The sequence below is a fragment of the Schistocerca cancellata genome, chromosome 3, assembly GCF_023864275.1.
Source record: "Schistocerca cancellata isolate TAMUIC-IGC-003103 chromosome 3, iqSchCanc2.1, whole genome shotgun sequence".
Classification (NCBI taxonomy): Eukaryota; Metazoa; Arthropoda; class Insecta; order Orthoptera; family Acrididae; genus Schistocerca; species Schistocerca cancellata.
In genome coordinates, this window is record NC_064628.1 from 625,128,568 (window position 1) to 625,147,662 (window position 19,095).

Genomic DNA, 19,095 nt, shown 5'->3' on the forward strand with positions numbered 1-19,095 from the left:
GAGAAGCACTATCACACGCGCTTGTTCAGAGAAGCTGTAGAAATCCAAAAACACGCGAACAGTTTCAACAAGAAAGAGGAAAGCCTTAAGGTAAACAGATCCTGGCTTCCCGTACTGCAGCGAACGACCGTCGCAGGTAGCAAGAGGAGAACCGCACCGGAAATGACCGCGGAGAAGCCCTCGGATGTTGGCGCGCCAGGTACATATAGCCTGCGGCCGCGAGCTCGCCTCCAGTTCACCACCGGCAATGGAGGGTGAAGCTTTGACAATGCCAGCCACTTGTGCTGGCGAAACGTCAGAAAAATCATTAGATGAACGTCAGCCGAAGAACCCGAGACAGAAGCCAATAGGCAGTTTGTCAATTGATTGATTGATTGGCATTGGGTAATTGTTTCAGTAGGCAGCTTCACCAGCTTTATCCTGTTCTGTGCCAATTGTTCATCAGTTTTGTGATTCATTTTGCTGCACTCATTTTTGTTGCATCACACATACCTGCCAAATAATATCTTGCTCAGTTCAAAACCTTCTCTCATTTTTTCAGTTGCTTTATCAATACTGCAAGTTCACTTTGTTATGTGATTTGTACCCTTTACTTCAATTCAATTAGTTAATTAAAATGAAGAGTACAAAAACTGACCTGAAACATGCAAATTTGTCAGTAATAATGGCATTATTGCCAAATATACATTAATGTAACAACAGCAAAACAAGGATAATGGAATGTAGTCGAATTAAGTCGGGTGATGCTGAGGGAATTAGATTAGGAAATGAGACACTTAAAGTAGTAAAGGAGTTTTGCTATTTGGGGAGCAAAATAACTGATGATGGTTGAAGTAGAGAGGATATAAAATGTAGACTGGCAATGGCAACGAAAGTATTTCTGAAGAAGAGAAATTTGTTAACATCGAGTATAGATTTAAGTGTCGGGAAGTTGTTTCTGAAAGTATTTGTATGGAGTGTGGCCTTGTATGGAAGTGAAACATGGACGATAAATAGTTTGGACAGGAAGAGAATAGAAGCTTTCAAAATGTGGTGCTACAGAAGAATGCTGAAGATTAGATGGGTAGATCACATAACTAATGAGGAGGTATTGAATAGGATTGGGGAGAAGTTTGTGGCACAACTTGACCAGAAGAAGGGATCGGTTGGTAGGACATGTTCTGAGGCATCAAGGGATCACCAATTTAGTATTGGAGGGCTGCGTGGAGGGTAAAAATCGTAGAGGGAGACCAAGAGATGAATACACTAAGCAGATTCAGAAGGATGTAGGTTGCAGTAGGTACTGAGAGATGAAGAAGCTTGCACAGGATAGAGTAGCATGGAGAGCTGCATCAAACCAGTCTCAGGACTGAAGACCACAACAACAACATTAATGTAAACTAAATACATGGAATCGCTCTGAATGAATCACTTCAGTGGTATCAAAATCTGCTGTTTCCAATTACCCTTAAAATATATAAATCCAAAAGAGAATCGTACACCACTTTCAAAAATTCGTTCATTTACCACTGAAAAATTGTTTAACTCTTGTAATAATATGTAACATTCAGTTTCTATCTGGTAATTGCATTTCATTGCTGCCTTGTAGTTCATTTGCAGAGTTTAAAATAATCTAAAACAATTAATTCATACAAAACCATATATTTTACATTTTCCACATTACTCTATATTCATTGACCTGTAGATTTACTTTGAGCTGATATGATGTGCTGCTATTTACCTAAAGCAGTGGCTGTTAATGGGCATATATTCTGTGCAGTCTGTGTTTATGGTGCTGCCACTTGTTTCAGTAATTGAGCATCTTGTGTCAAATGTTACTGCACCAGGCACAGGTGTCTTTATGCTCACTATCATGTTCAAAGATTTGGGCATTGCTGTGGATGCTTGCCTGCATCTGCTGTCCTTGAATCCGTACTGTATCTCATGTTGCCATTGAATCCTTAATGTAACTCATTTTAGATTTATAGTCATGAGATCCTCACCCAGTTAAATGTACCTCAAAAGTTTATGGGATGTGACATGACAACAGAGAGATCGCAATACCAAAATCCGTTGCACTTCTTTCCATTTCCACATTGACAATACCTTGATGCCTCAGGATGAGACTGTCAACCGATACCTCCTTTGCTTAACTTGTGCCATAAATTTTGTTTTTCCCCAGTTCGAATCAGTACATCCCCATTAGTTATTTCATCTACCCATATAATCTTCAGCTGTCTTGTGTAGTGCCACAACTCAAAAGCTTTTGTTCTACTCTTATCTGAACTATTTATCATCCACATTTCACTTTCAAATAAGGCTACACTCGAGACAAATACCTTCAGAAAAAACTTCTCAACACTTAACTTTATATTAGATATTACCAAATACCTGTTTTACAGAAATACTTTTCTGCTATAGACAGTCTGCATATTATATCCTCTCTACTTCAGCCATCATCAGGTTATGTTATTGCCCAAATAGCAAAATTCATCTACTGTTACTGTTTCCTTTCATAATCTAATTCCCCCGACATCACCTGATTTCATTTTAATACATTCCACTAGCCATCCTTTACTTTTGTTGATGTTAATCTTATAATCTCTTATCAAGACACTATCCATTTCCTTCAGCCACTCTCTCAAGTGCTTATGTCCTCTTACAAGATCAGAATATGGCATTGGCTGTTGCACTGTCTTTCTTTCCTCTTCCAGCTTTGTTACAAACAACAGTCTCTCCTGCTGCCTCCCTTCCCTCTCTCACACAGATTCACAGATTGAGAGAGTTGGAGGGGGAGGGGGGCAGAGTTACTGTTTCGGAATTGTTGACACTGTTAGACTAGGGCGTTTAGTGGAAAAAAATATTTAAATTGTGTCCTTTATTTTCTCCTTCAGTATTCATGTATTTTTAGTACATGTAAGCTGTGGAGTTGATATGATTGAAGAAAGATGATGTTGAGCATAATTGGGGTTGTAAAATACAACTTTCTGTGAATATCACATCATATATACGAGTAACAGCATTTTCTGTAATTTTACATAGAGAGAGTGGGAAATGAACCCACATACATTCAGAACAGATGTAAGATCAATTACTGGCAACAGATTTGTTTGTAATTCACGAAAGTATCACAGAAATAGTATAGAATTAAAATAAGTAATTTTTGTGTTCTAGGTTGTTCATAACTACGGTCATGGTGGTTATGGAGTTACATCAGCACCTGGAACAGCAAAGCATGCAGTTCAGCTTGTGAAAGAAATGCATTCTGCACGCAGCAAATTATGAGGGCTTGTTATTAAGAGGAGGAGATGTTGTTCCTGATCACATTTACACATACTTGCCACTCCACAAGACATTGACTGTAACACATAACATCTTAATACTGTTTAGCTTAAGAAAAACTCCAAGTTTACAATGTACAGAAATAAAAAAGTTCTTATGATGTGCTGTCTTTATGTTGCTTTGAATTTTTGACCACCTGTTACATACAAATAAATAGCCTGGCTTGTACTCATGGAATTGAAAGTTAACAGATGCAAAAGCAGTATAGTTTTAGGAAACTGTTGTCATTAAATTTGAAAGCTGCTACTTCATTAAATTAAAAATCAAGGGCATGTATGCTTTCAGTTGTAGTCCATTAAGTTACATATTTGATTGAGAACTTGAGTAAATGTTTGAATGTAAAGCAATTCATGTCTAATTTTCTGCTATAAGTGTAATTTTGTGACAGTGCTTAAGTGTTTAATTGCACCTATGTTTTTGTAGCACATTTTAATGCACGTATGATACTATTTTAATCTAAAAAGATTGGTTTCACCGTTTTTTCTTTTATGTCACATTCCATAGTAATATAATTTTGTGTTCCTCATTAGTGCGTAATTTTGTCCTTTTTTTAAAACAAAAATTTTGGGGAGGTATTAGACTTCTGAATCACACACTTACATGGAGGTGTTATACAAAAGTCAGTTGCTTGGAAAGCACACATTCTGAAAATTATGGAAAAATAAATCATTTTAAATTTTTTGAAAACTTTTGTTTATGATGTGTAATTGTTAACATAATTTATCTTGTCCATAGTTTTCTTCAAGGGCATTATTCCACTCATTTTCGAGTTTGGTCACCTTTTGCTTTTCATTTAAATAGTTTGCTAGCCAATTCTGGTGTAACAGTTACTAATTACATCATGTTGACTTCATCCTTCTAATTGACCTATTCAATCCAGTATACATTTCACCAGGTCATGGCAATACATTGCTTCCTGAACTGCGGGTGTATTTCATTAACAAATTAAATATCATTTTCACTAAATTCCCTTTGAAAAATGAATGAATTACTACCAGTTTGTTAAAATGCATAATTGCCTTAGTTCATACCCAATTTAATTCATGTGAAGTGAAGAATCCTGTTTAATTAGTGATTTTACTAATTTCTTCTCTTGATTTGTATTTCCTATCAACATAATAGTAATTTTTATTTATTTTGTTCCTTTCTACAAACTTGTTTATTTTTTAGTAATTGAAGCAGCAGCCTAACTAATTAAAACGACAATTGTAACATTTTCCATGAATGGAAGTATGTGTGTCACTCAATCTATTAGACTCAGCCCGGAATATTACAGTTAACAATCTTTCGCTGACATATGATAGAACAAAATCCATTATACTTGCTACTCTTGCTTGTGACAACTACTGTTTGCCCACACCAAATGTATTGTTTGTTTTTTATGTTTTGTTTCTCTCTTCATTCTTTAATATCATTTTTAAATTCATTAAAATTATATTTTTGTAGCTTATAATTGGCATTCTAATTACACTAACAACATTCCAAGCTAGTACAGAAATTCAAAATTCATTATGACCATTAGTCAATTGTGTTTGTCCCACAGAAAATGGGAGAGCTTAGTAAAACATTCATTTGGTATCCTACAATGAGCTCTAATACCTTGATAGAGTAGCTACATGGTACAGCTGCTACGTTACAATGCATCCCAGCCTGCCTGATTTTGTTTTGAAGTTGTCGTCTTCAACCTTTGAAGCTGCTTCTCCATAGGTCAGTGTGGAGACCTTTCATTCATCAGCCCTGTCACGTTGAAGAGCATTTTCTCTGCTGCCACTGAAAAGCTCATTGAATCCACCTTAGCACTACTTTTCAGGGATCCTATTATTTTACTGAAGCACATAAAATCCCAACTTCGTCAGTTAAGGTCTTATGTTGTGCTATTGCTCGTCTCCCATGACTTTAGTGAAGGTTAAACATTTAGGATTCATGTCTATTATACTTATGTAGGTTGTTATAAGTAACGAAGATACTTGTTTCTTTTTAATTGAAAAAAAAACTTTAATAAACTATGCTGACAATCTGATTATATATAGCTTTTAAAAGCTGTGCGCAGTTGTATATTAGTAGTGGGCATCAGAAAATGCATTATGGAAGACTTTGTGGATCTTCATGAAAGATTTTATTGAGATCAGTGATGATTTTAGGAAAAACACAGCCAGCACATTTTACAGACTATTGTAATTACAATGTTAATTCTGTAACTGAAGTTATGTCCAATTGTTAATGAATAACATCTCAAACGGTGGTACGAAATGAGTATTTGACACAGCTCAGCATTTAGAGGTGCAAATAAAATTTGTCTCATCATATAGTGTACTCTATCTTGATTTTTATTGTTCCTGATTTCCTCTCCCTTGAGAAAAGTGACTCAATATCTTTTCAAAACTGACAGTGGAAATGAGAACTGTGATTTTATAGCAACAAATAAACTGAAGCAAGTCATGTAATCTTAATTATTATTTCCACACAAAAGTAGCTCATTAGTATATGAGGAGATTCAAAACAAAAGACACATAAACTGAAGCAAGTTATGTCGTCATAATTATTTTCACACCAAATTTGTACCATATTTTACTGGTTATAAGACACTATGGACTATAAGATGCACCTTAATTTTCAAGCAGTTTTTTTAAAATAACATTTTTATAATTTTTGTTATTAGATTGCGAAGACAGACTTTAAAAAATCTCAGTTTATAAAACCGAACCGACCTTTAAAATCCCTGACAGTTTCCATATGAACTTTCTTCTTCTTCCTCTTCATTGTCATCATTGTTCACTATTCTATTACTTTCAATTTATAGCCCGCATCATAAGAATACCTTTTATTTTTTTCCTCTTCAAAACTAACTACTAACAAAAAAATTGTACTGTTACCGATAACACACATCACTTTCAGTTCAAGTTCACTGGCAATGTAGATTGCAATGATGCATCATATGCTTGACAGTGAAGGTTTGTGACAGAGAGGCAGGAGGGAGGCACTGTTAGCAAGCTTGTGAATCCCCGAAACTCTTGTTTGTTGCATCAGCACACTGCTGTTGCCAGTTCATGCTTAATCTTTTGAAAAAGAAAGTGAGGAGAAAGCTTTAATAAGCTAATTTTAACAAAGTACTGAATGAAACAGAGAATACAAAAAAGATAATATTATTATTTGGGGTGCAACATATGACTTGAAATGTATGCAGTGCTCCAAAAGAAGAAATAAAATGGAAGACAGAAAAAAGAAGAGAGAAAAATTGTGGTACTTCTGAGCAAGTACTTATATTCAAAGAACAAAAACTGAGAAGAGCCAACCTTCTCCTATTTGATATTGATGCTTGGTTGTGCTGGTAGTACAACTTTACCTCCAACGGGGAACCTGCTGCCATGAACTGTCATCAGGAGCACCAACAGAGATTGGTGCAGTTGCTACAATGACAGCTGTGAGTACCTGATCTAGAATTACCATCCATCTGCTGCTATTTCATTTGTAAGATTGACAGTGTACAAGAGTTGCTTGTTTCATTACACAAAACAAAGTACGCAATGTAATTGGATAAGTAAAAAAAGAAAAATCTACTCACAAAGTGGCGGCAGGAGAACACATACATAAAAAAATTACTTATGTGATCTTTTGGAGCCAGTGGCTCCTTTTTCTGACAGAAGGGTTGAATGGGAAGGAAGAGGAGTGAAGGAAAATGACTGGAGAGGTGTACAAAATGGGTTATAATTCAGAAAAGTCATTCAGAACCCCGGGTCAGTGGGGACTTACAGGACAGGATGAGAAGGGAAGACTTGATTGTTGGAGACTGCACCAGACGAGATTTGAAAACCTGAGAGATTAAAGGTGGAAGACAGGGTAATGTGCAAGACAGAGAGTACTGATAAAACATCATGTACGAGTCAATAAGAGTGAAATGCTAAGTGCAGTGTATGTAACAGAGTTGGGAGGGGTACGGAGGAATATAGACAGGAATGAAAGATGTAAAAAACTAAAATGGAATGAAGAAAGGAGTAGATACTATGAAGAAATGCTGAGATGGAAGGAATTAACACAAATTAAGGCCAGGTGGGTGGTGAGAACCAAGGACATGACGTAGTACTAGTTCCCACCTGCGGAGTTCTGAGAAACTGGTGTCTGGGGAAGAAACTAGATGGCACATTTGGTGAAACAGGCACCGAGGTCACGACTGTCATGTTGTAGAGCATGGTCTGCAACAGGATACTGTGTGTTCCTGGTATACACCCTCTGTCTACATCCATTCATCCTAACTGATAACTTGGTGGTAGTCAAGCCGATTTAAAAGGCCGAACAATGCTTACATAACAGCTGTTATATGATATGACATGTGTCATTTCACAGGTGACTCTCCGTTGATAGTATATGTTTTGCCAGTCACAGAGCTGGTTTAGGTGGTGGTAGGAGGATGCACAGGGCAGGTCTTCCAGGGGTACGTTCAAAGGGGTAGGATCCATAGTGTAGGAAGATAGATACAGAGAGAGCATAGAATCTGACAAGGATATTGCGGATATTAGGAGGGTGATGAAAAACTATTCTAGATGTGCTGGGCAAAACCTCAGACAGAATGGATCTCAATTCAGGGCAAGGTTTTAGGAAGTCATGGCCTTGTAGAGCTGGTTAATAAATACATTCAAGACTAAGATAATACTGAGTGGTAAATGTGTGCTCTGAAATTGTTTTTTTGAGGGATCAGCAGTACTAGGATTGAATGTGAAGGTCTGGGAAATCTGCTTTTGAACCAAACTGTTGGGGTAATCACATCCAATGAAGGCTGAGGTGAGAATTTTGAGGTAGGAACTAGTTCTACATGTCCTTGGTTCTTGTCACCCACCTGGACTTAATTTACATTAATTTCTTCTGTCTCAGCATTTCTTCACAGTAACTACTCCCTTATTCATTCCATTTTAGTTTTCTAAATTTTTCATTTTATGATCAGTCTATTTTCCAACATCTCCCTCCCATCTCTGTTACATACAATGCAACTAGCTTTTCACTCCTATGCACAATGTGATAGTAGTAATCTCTGTCTTGCATATTACCCTGTCTTCCACCTTTAAACTCTCAGTTTTCAAATCTCATATTGTGCAGTCTCCAACAATCAGTCTTTCCTTCTCATCCCATCTGGTGACTGTGCTGATGTTCCACAAACAATGAAGCATATAGCAGTGGATTGCCCCTCCATGCCCTCGCTGGAAATGTGGTGGATTTGAACCTGGTTACTTCCGAAGTGGTGGATTGGATCAATGGCTTAGATATAAAGATCTAAACTGTATTTTAATGTGTCTGTGGTTCTGTATTTTATGTGTTATTGTGATTGTTATGTATCATACACTAAATAAATAAAATCCCGTCCGGTAAGTCTCCCCTGACGTGGGGTTCTGAGTGCCTTTTCCAAACTCCAACCCTTTTCCTAAATCTCTCCAATGCTTTTCCTTCACCCCTCTTCCTTCCCCCTCAACCCTTCTGCCTTTGGCTGCAATATTTTATTGGCCAAGCAATTGCAAGAGCAAGTCACAACAGTACAGTGTTCTCAACCTCTCGTCTAAAGCATTCTCCCCTCCTGAATTATCTATATTATCCAAGAGTCTCACTTTCAGCCCTAAATGTGCATTTAATTATGCTGTATTCCTGAAGGACCTACTTTCCTTCACACATAATGACAACTGATAATATTACTTTGCAACCCAATCTCAAAACCTTTCTAGCAGCAAACCTGACATTGAACCCTGCTTTGAAGAGTTCCGACCATGATCCCCACTTGATCCGTCACCATTGCCTGAAAATCATCCCTTTCAAGCCTTCCAAGAATTCCACACATCCAGTATTGCTTCACAACCCTTCCTCAGGTACCTACAACATGGCCCTAATCTGTCCTCTCCAAAACGCCAGGCTCTGTGTGACTCCAAGTATAGTTCAAAAAATTCAGTTTTCTGTAAGATTGATTAATTTTTTGAGAATGTAAAGCTATCAAATTCTAGTAACAGAAGTTATTGATGAAGTGTCTGTTGTGGTATAGCAGGAAGAGCGCTAGACTCCAGTTCTGAAGGTTCTGGGTTCAATCCCAGGTCAGAGTGGGGATTTTTCCTCATTCCAATCCCTCCAGGACACTCCCAGGTCCCCTCAGTCTGATATCAAATTGAATAATGGGGACCTTTCTAATAGGGGCTATGAGCTCATCACTCTCCCCCTCCTCGTGTCATGGCCAACCATAGACTATCTTTTATCTTCTACCTTTTTAGTTGGTAATGAAGATGATGCATGGATGCTAATATTGGATGTGAATGATCACCACCAAAGACAAAATCAGAATCAATTTAATACATTGGAAAGTATTCAGATTCAAGTAAACACTATGTTTGGCTGTCTCAAGCAATGTCTAGATGACACTATTGCTCAGAAGGAAGGTTGAATGGACGAGTGAGAGACAAAAGTAGATGATTATTTAAAAAGGACAATGGCTTTGATGAATGATTTGAAACTGCTGAAGATATAACTTCTAACAGAGTGGAGCAAATGCAAGATTTACAACCCAAGACTATTAATTCAAAAGAAGAAATTCATCATGAGGAACTAGAATTAGATTTAAATGTGCATAATAGCAAGACTGACATTAAGGACCAAATTATGCAAGTAATTCAATGACAACTCAAAGTTGACTAAAAATTGAAGATTTTGAGAAAACATAATCCCATAATCCAATGTGGGTTATGTGATAGCTGAGAGTGGGACATTTAGGTCAATCAGTAATGTATTGTGAAGCTGACAAAATTGAAAAAGAGTCTTACAGAACTTTTACAGAGTTGGAAAATTTAGGAAGGAGTGTGGTGACGAATATATTCCCAAACACAAAGAGAGTATGTGGGAGGCATTAAAGTTTGAGGCAGGCAGATCTGTAACATACAGGTTCCATACATTTAAGCTAAATGGAGGGGAACATCCAATAGTTTCTCTTAAATCCTTTAAGGGAGTCATTCCTGAAACATGAAGTGATTCACAGAGGATTCGTTTTCTAATTAATCATTTAGAGGGGGAAGCATTCCGGTGGAGGATGTTGCACCAAGATGAATTTTGCATGTATAGCAAATTTGAGAGACAATTTTAAGATAAGTACTGGTCAGAAGGAGCTTGGTGTAAGCTACGGTTACAGCTGCTTTGTCCACACCACTTAGGACAGTTGGATGTGCTAGAAACACTGGAAAATGAGAATAAAAAACACTTCAGTTATCCCAAAGATTATTATAGGGAGAAGGAAAATGGTGGAAAACTAACCAATAGAGAGTTACCAAATGGAAATGAAACATGGGTAATAGAGAAAGGAAATCTGGGAGAATGTTCCCATGCATGGCAAATACAAATTCAACTAACAAGAAACATATTCAGGATTCACAGGGTTATCATAAGAATAATCATAAAATTAATTATTAAACAACAGAATGTAGCAACGATCAAACTAAACATAATGAACAATGAGAGGTACACTTAGTGAGGTTCCAAGCTGGGTGAAAATTGTGAGATGAGCTGTTGGAAGAACAAGTGAGGGAAAACATATAACTGTTTAAACCACTTTTTACTGGAAAAATATGACAGGATAGTATTAATGTGCTTCTTGACTCAAGCAGTGATATAATTATTAAAAATAAGACGTATTTTGAAGATTAACTGTGTGGCAGTAGTTTCCCTGCTTTACCAGCACCTGAGGTCAAAATATTTGGAGTTACAGGAATTACTAGGAATGTAATGACAGAGAAAGAGTGAGTTAGTTTTAAAATAGAAGGATTAGAATATGAGCAGCCTAGGCTTGTACTGAACATAATTTTGTGTATTGATTGGATGATTACTCCTCATGTCACTGATTTTAGCAGAGAAATTGTAAGTTTTGCAATTTTACTTTTTGTAGGAATGGCTTATCAATTTAAGATGCTACATTTTGGCCTTAATGTCTCAGTTTCAGTTTTTATTACAGCTTTAAACCAAATAATTGGTAATGAAGTATGTGATATGATGTTGACGTAGGTTGAAGATATTGTCATTCTTAACTCTACATGGGAGCATCACTGTGAAACTATGGAGAGACTGTTTCATTGGCCAAAAAGTGGAGAAGTGAGTCTTAGAATAAGCAAATCACAATTTAGATGCCAGAGAGATCTGTAAATGTATTCTTAGGTTAATAACAATTAATTCTGAAATTGTATGTATTTGGTCCTAGTAGGCAGTAAGAGGTGGTGGAATTGGAAGCATGTATTTATCTAGATTGAATATTTGACTGCTCATGGAATGTAGTCCTGTACAAAATGTCTATTAATCTGATTTTCTGAACAATGTACAAAGTAAACGATTTTATAAGTTGACTAACTTTACTATTTAAAACCATGGGTGGACATTAGGGGATGTCAATTCATGTTCTAAGGGTGCAAAAATTTGGCATCCTTCCTGTTTCATAGATATGAAAAGCAAGATGAAACACTTTCATCTCCAGAACCACGGTATTTTATTATTAATTCCAAAGCACTGTGAGTTTCAGATATTCCACTGAGTTATTAGGTGGTGGCATGGCTCCTGTCTTGCTCACCTACTGAGTTTAAATATTGGGTGCAAGCTGCTGCCAAATGCCAGACGGTTGCTGGCGAAGACCAAAAAGAACTGTGACCTAATAATAAAAATAATGATGGAGTATAACAATATTATGAGAAGGAAAGTTGCTACTCACCATATAGCAGAGATGCTAAGTCGCAGATAGGCACAGCAAAAAGATTTTCACGCTTAAAGCTTTTGGCCAATGGCCTTTGTCAACAATAACACATCCATCCTGGATTTTCCATTTTTTGATAATGGAGTATAATACATATATGATGGATTCGAACTGGAATGTACTGATGTGCAACATTTTTAATGAAAAGAGCTCGTGTAAGCTACCTGAATATTATTAATAAAAGTTAATACCTATTACAAAGTACATTCTGGTAATAATTGGTATTTTAACAAAATATATAATTTGATTTCATCTGTGTACAAGGGATATGAACAAGGTTCCAGGATAGAGATAATATGGAAATAATGGAAATATAATCCGAGATCCATGACTCAAGAAGTAATAAGCAACTGGACCATCACAAAAATAAAATTTTTAACACTTCAAACAATGGGCACACCAGGTTGGGATTCAACAATGTAGGAAAAGGTAGATTGCTACTTATAATAGAATGAATTTTCACTCTGTAGCGGAGTGTGCGCTGATATGAAACTATCCTGGTGGATTAAAATTATGTGGCAGACCGAGACTCGAACTCGGGACATTTGCCTTTCACAGGCAGGTGCTCTACTGACTGAGCTACCCAAACATGACTATCGACCCATCCTCACAGTTTTGCTTCCACCAGTACCTTGTCTCCTACCCTCCAAACTTCACAGAAGTATTACAAGGTTTGCAGGAGAGCTTCTGTGAAGCTTGAAAGGTAGAAGTCATGCAAGGTCCACAGGAGAACTTGTGTGAAACTTGGAAGGTAGGAGGTGAGGTACTGGTGGATGTAAAGTTGTGAGGATGGGTCATGGGTTGTGGTTGGGTAGCTGCCAGCGAAAGGTCCCGAGTTTGATCTCAGTCCAGCATACAGTTTTAATCTGCCCGTAAAGTTTCGTATCAATGCACACTCGGCTGCAGAGGGAAAATTAATTGTGGAAATAATCGGCCAGGCTGTGGCTAAGCCATTTTTTCTGCAGTATCCTTTCCTCTAGGAGTGCTAGTCTTGCAAGGTTCTCAGGAGAACTTCTGTGAGGTTTGGAAGGTAGGAGATGAGGTATTGGTGGAAGTAAAGCTGTGAGGACGGTTCGTGAGTCTTTCTTCGGTAGCTCAGTTGATAGAGAATCTGCCCACAAAAGGGAAAAGTCTCAAGTTTGAGTCTCAGTCTGGCATGCAGTTTTAATCTGGTATGTCTTTTTCTCTCTCTTTCTTGTTCTGATTAAGGCTGTGAAAGCTTATGTGTAAGTGTACTTTAATTGTGCCTACTTGCAACTTACTGTGTCATCTTTATAGTAAGTAGCAGTCTATTTTTTCCTACATCTTTAACATTTTAGTCATTCATTCATTCAGTTGGTCAGTCATCTTAATGCCTTGGTGTTTGCTGTTACTAATGCACTCTGGTGAGAAACAGGGCTGGAAGTACAATTGGATGGCTTTGACATAAAAGGAACGAAGCCCCAGTTTAACATTTCATAGCTATACTCATACATGAACATGTGAACTCTTTTAACACACCCAATATTTTATTTAAATAGAACCAAGTGATGTCTAGGCCATGCTGGCATGTGTGAACACTTGAACTAACTACCAAATAACACACACACACACAGCACTAGATACGTGGTAAAATTGCCATGTGGACTGATCAAGAAGGAAATGAAGAAGAAAATAGTCCTCGGAGAGGGAGAAGTATATTAGAGAAAAGGAAGAGATATGATTTAGAGGTTAGTCTGGCATACTGTATTGTACAATTTTATTTATTTAGGCTACTGCAATAATTACCTTTCATTAATGCATTGCATTTAATAATAATTAAAAGCAATAATTATTGTTTTTGTACAGATTACACAAATTCCACTACCACCAACAGCAGAATTAATGGCAGTACAAGTATGAGTAGGCCACAATATAATCAGTTCTCATTTGTTACTCATGAGCCTAAAGCAAGTGTGTTAAAGTATTTTACTCACTATGAGTAGCAGGGCTGTGATTTTATGATGTTCAATGAAAGATCATTGGACTTTTTATCATGTTCCAGTTTTCATATGTTATATGAACAACATCAATATGTTTCACTGTTCTGAGGTAATTGCATGAATATTTGATTTTGTGGCTACACAACAGTTCCACAAACAGATACAATTTTCCAATATTTCATCTGTGGCTTGTGTTTTCCATACTTGAAATAAAGTTTTTAGCACATTTTGTCCATATTATTAATAATAAAAAATCACAGTCCTCATAATTAGACATTGTTCAGGTTTGCAATGTAAAGTGAACAGATTACTCAACACAAAAGGTGGCAAAGACAAATGTATCACATGATGTAATAACTCCTACTTGCTTTATTCTTAGAATAAAGTGCCTACTGATGTGGCCACATATTACTGAAATGAACGTGGATACAATTTTGAACAATCTGATGATGTACAAGATCCAGATTACACTCTAGATCACTCAGGTTTGAGTGAGGAATGGAATGGGAAGGAAAATGTAGAAGAGGACAAAGCCAATATGCAAAGGGATATCTTTATTAATAGTGAAGAAATAACTCCAAATAAAGGAGCAGGTAGACATAACAATGGAATAAAATGGAAACATGTAGGTCAAACATTTGAGTCTAGGAAGAAACTCAAGAACAGCAACAAACAGCATTTTTCAGTGACAGATGTGTACTGTATTCCAAATATCTACAATGAATATACCTGCAACTGTTCCAAAAAGATGCAAAGATAATGTTCCTAGTGAATCCACAAAGCAAATATTTAAAAACTTTTGGGACTTAGGATCTTATGATTGCCAGACTGTTTTCACTGCTGCACTTATTAAAGAGGTGAACACTAGAAGGAAGAAATTATCTTCTAACAAAGGGCAGTACATAAATTACAGTATTACATACACTCTGGAGTGCATATTTGTAGGCAATTGTTTTTAGAAACTTTGGAAATATCAACAAAATGAGTACACACAGCTCTCAGTAAAATGTGATCTGACTGTGTAATTGACAAGAGGGGAACTCACAGGAAATGTGTACATCATGTTTCCCCAGAAGAAATTCAGAGTGTGAAGAATCAGCTTAATAAGTCTTCATGATTTAAATCCCACTACTGTCGCAGGGAGAGTGTCAATACAGAATATATGTCCACAGAACATGACTTATACAAGGAAGAGAATGCACAGAATGACACAGGAAGTTGCAATTGCTGTAGGAAGATACTTCTCACAAATTTTAATGTAAAAAGAAAGAAGCTGAAGAAAGATAGCTGCAATGAATGTGACAGTTTCCATGCAAAGATGCAGATCTAAAATAATATTACTGATGGGAAAGAAATTGAGATTGATTTCAATTCGCACTTCTTATAAGCTAAAGATACAAGAGAAGCAATGAATAATGACCTTCAAACTGCAAAAGAAAGTGAACACATGGAAACTTTATGTTATGACATACAGAAAACATTGCCCCTACCAAGAATCCCAACAAATTTTATTTTTTACAAAAGGCAAATATGGATATACAATACAGTAATCCACACTTGAAAAGAAAACAAAGGTTTATGTTTGGATGGAAGATACTGCAGGGTGAGGTGCACAGGAAATGGGTTGCTGCTTGTGAGAACACATTCTTTCTTGCGTTGGAAGGATTGTGACAGATCTAAGTGTATGCTCTCACTTGTGGATGGCAGAACTGAAACACAAAAAATGTACTTATGATGAATACACTGTTTGATGATCTACATATGCTGAATTCTCTGATATTAAAGTACCTTATTTCAAGACACATTTATCTTCTAAATGATTAGAGATGTAGATTCTGCCCTCAAAGACCCACAATGACTATACGCTTTGGAGGACTACAGTAACATGATGCAAGGAAGTTGAAAAAGGAGGTAATTTGTTGTGACATGAATGCAGAAGGATGACTTCAAAGGGAAACAAAATCAGCCGGTTCACATTTCATGCCATAAACTTTAGTTAAATTTTAGAAGACCAAACAAGTTGTTCTACAAATGAAAACTAGTAATTTGCAAGAAAATTTCATTCGAGTAGATATTAATAGCAAAGAGTGAGGGAGAAATTCAGACAGATTTTGTATAGCTGAGTTGATTTCCCCATGGCCAGAACAAAAGTTAATAAGCAAAGAGAAACTTAAGAATCTTGAATCTGTCACCTCATACAAAAAGATGTCTGGCCTTTCTATAAGAAACTAAAGTCCAGTATTGACTTGGAAGATGAGAATGGAACAGTTGCAGATTTCACAATGGAAGATGATGAATGAGTGGAATGCTAATGTGTATCATACGTTAATACCCAGTGATCTATTGTCAAACCATCCCTGGATCCTTATAAATAGAATCAATTTGAATTCATTTAAAGAGAACCAACAGCCAGTTTGAATGATGAGTGTATGAAGAGAGGTTAATATTTCAATTCAATGGAATACGTACTAGTAAAACAGTCTAATGTGCATCTCAGTTATCTTAATGCCCTTTGCCAAAAACAAGTTTTTAAATTTTTAAACTCCAGATAACTTTAAAGAGCTTCTTCTCAATTTGAAAAACTGGAGCTTGATGCCTTTTATGCAAAAACCACCCAGTTGAGACTGGACAAATGGATGGATGAAGTCCAAAAATGCTGTCATAAAACAAGTGAAGCCAAAATAGTCGTAATGAAAGTGAATAGGGAAAGCTGATCTTCAAACATGAAGCTAGATAATTATCCCCTGGAAAGTGTAAACCAAAAAGCTGTTCCTATCTTGAACGTATAAATTCTTCAGACAATTTAATCATGAAAGAGGCTACACATGGGTTCAGAAGAGCTCATGCTTTTATCTAACATGTTAAACAACTTATTTGGGGGACCAAGAAAAGCAAAATCTCTAATATACAACAGCTACTTCTGGATAGTCCTAAAATATGCTACAGAAACATGCATTCTCATAAAGAGTGACGCATCTTGACTAAAGATGTCATCTCGTAGTTCTTGAGGTTGAAATACAGAAAATGAAAGGGGACAAAAAATGAAATGAAAAGGTAAGGACATGGCTGGGAACTAAACAGCATTACTAGAGCAAGTTGGAATATCTGGACTCAAGTGGTTTGGGCACACAGTAAGGATGGAACCAATGTGGGCAGCTTCAGTTAATCTGGAGATAAACTGAAGGGAGTCAGACCAAGACAATGCTGGATGGTAATTATAAATGTGAACATTGCAGTGAGAGGAGAAACACTGGATGATGGCAAGAATAATAAGATGTTTCTTGATAGGGAAGTATGGAGGAGATTTGTGTGCAACACCTGAGAAAATTGAGCTGTTAGATGATGATGATGATGAACATTTAAAAATTCATTGAGAGAAAGACCAATGATGTGAAGGTAGTGTTAAAAAATTTTCAGACCAGCAGTTCCAAATTGTTTAGAGAATGTACACAGTAACGTGTGGGCATGTTGTCTTGTGTACAAGTCTTCAGTTGTCAGTATCAGGCCTCAGTTTTTAATTGTCTTTAGTGCACATTACATATTATTCACATTCTTGGCACCAAAACATTCAAAACAACTCACTTATTTTGTCCCAAACCGTATCTGCCATGATTTTTTGTACAAATTAAAGATATTTGAAATTTTTATTTTATAAAACATTAAATAATGCAGTTGTTTCAAGTCTGTCATGACACAAGGTATTACTTGCAACAGAGTCACAATGTGTGATGAAATTTCTTCAGTTATTGTTATACTGGAAAAAACACATGTATGCTGATGTCATTCCTTGTTTTATGAGTATGTGGCAACACTATTGGTATCTACCTTGGATGTAGTTACATGGCAACATTTCTGCACAACATTGCCTAGGACAGGGGTTGGCAACCACAAAGCCTTCACAATCTACTATTCCGTACCAACATATCAAAGTGATCTATTTTAAAAAATTCAATTGCTAAATTTTTAATTTTTGGATACTGGTACTGTAAATGGCTCTGAGCACTATGGGACTTAACATCAGAGGTCATCAGTCCCCGAGAACCTAGAACCACTTAAATGTAACTAACCTAAGGACATCACACACATCCGTGCCCGAGGCAGGATTCGAACCTGCGACTGGTACTGTAAAAAAACTATTTAAAATAAAAGTTTTAAATCTTCACTATATATTTGAAACATAACAATTTTATTTCATAATATTCTCAAGTATATTCTTCTATTAATAACACAAGAATTATTTTACATTTAATGTGAAATCTGAGTAGCTGTTTTGTCCACAATGTCCTTCATATTTGGTGTATAACTTGTTACACTTAGTTGAATACATGAGTCTAGATGTTCGTCAGTCAACCTTGTTCTGTGTTTATTTTTAATAAAGTTCATATTTGAAAACAGTGATTTACACAGGCCTTTATTCTAAGAGCAACATTAATTAAGATAAGGTATTTCTCCTGAGGAATTAGAAGCCAACAGGTTTTGGGTTCTACAACACTTTTGAGAAGCAAATCATTTTTTAATTATATTATTTCGAGTTGAAGAGCTGCCCTATCTTTGTCAAAACTTTTCCAATGGAAGAAGATATATTCAATAGTTCAATGTTAGCCCAAGGGAAAAATACAAACTGGGTTACCACTGAAATCTTTTAGAAGTCTGAAAACTAATCACTGAAATCATCCCTCAAATTGGAGATCATTATTGCATGACATTCACTATTATTAAGATATCTTACTTTCTTCTATTTGTGTCTTCAGAATTGGAAATGTCTTAATTCACACCTCTTAAGGCAGCACTCCAAAAGAATTTACTGCAGATATCATATCAGCAATATCTTTGAAATTTCAAATTCAGCTCATTAAGCTTTTCTGTTAGGTCAATTAAGAAAGCCAGAGAGGATCTTCAATACTGACCAGCTATTCTCATCTTGTTTTTGCAAAAACGGTTTGACAGCTGGTAAAAACTTGTGGAAAAATTGCAGCACTTTTCCCCTTGCTGAGCCAATGCACTTCAATGTGGAGCAGAGCAGTAAATCTCCGTACTGTAGTTCTAGTTCATTTGGCAAATCTT

General features: G+C 36.4%; 1 protein-coding gene across 8 annotated transcripts in view; it reads left to right on the top strand.

Moving 5' to 3' along the window:
• The window catches only part of LOC126175541 (D-aspartate oxidase), a 257,569-nt gene extending 251,932 nt beyond the window's left edge, over positions 1–5,637 (top strand). For all 8 annotated transcript variants that reach the window (XM_049922376.1, XM_049922383.1, XM_049922379.1 and 5 more), the window contains one exon: positions 3,154–5,637. In XM_049922376.1, coding sequence (XP_049778333.1) covers positions 3,154–3,264 — 111 coding nt within the window. In that variant the 3' untranslated portion in view covers positions 3,265–5,637. The remainder of the gene's footprint in view (positions 1–3,153) is intronic.
• Positions 5,638–19,095: the final 13,458 nt, after the last annotated feature.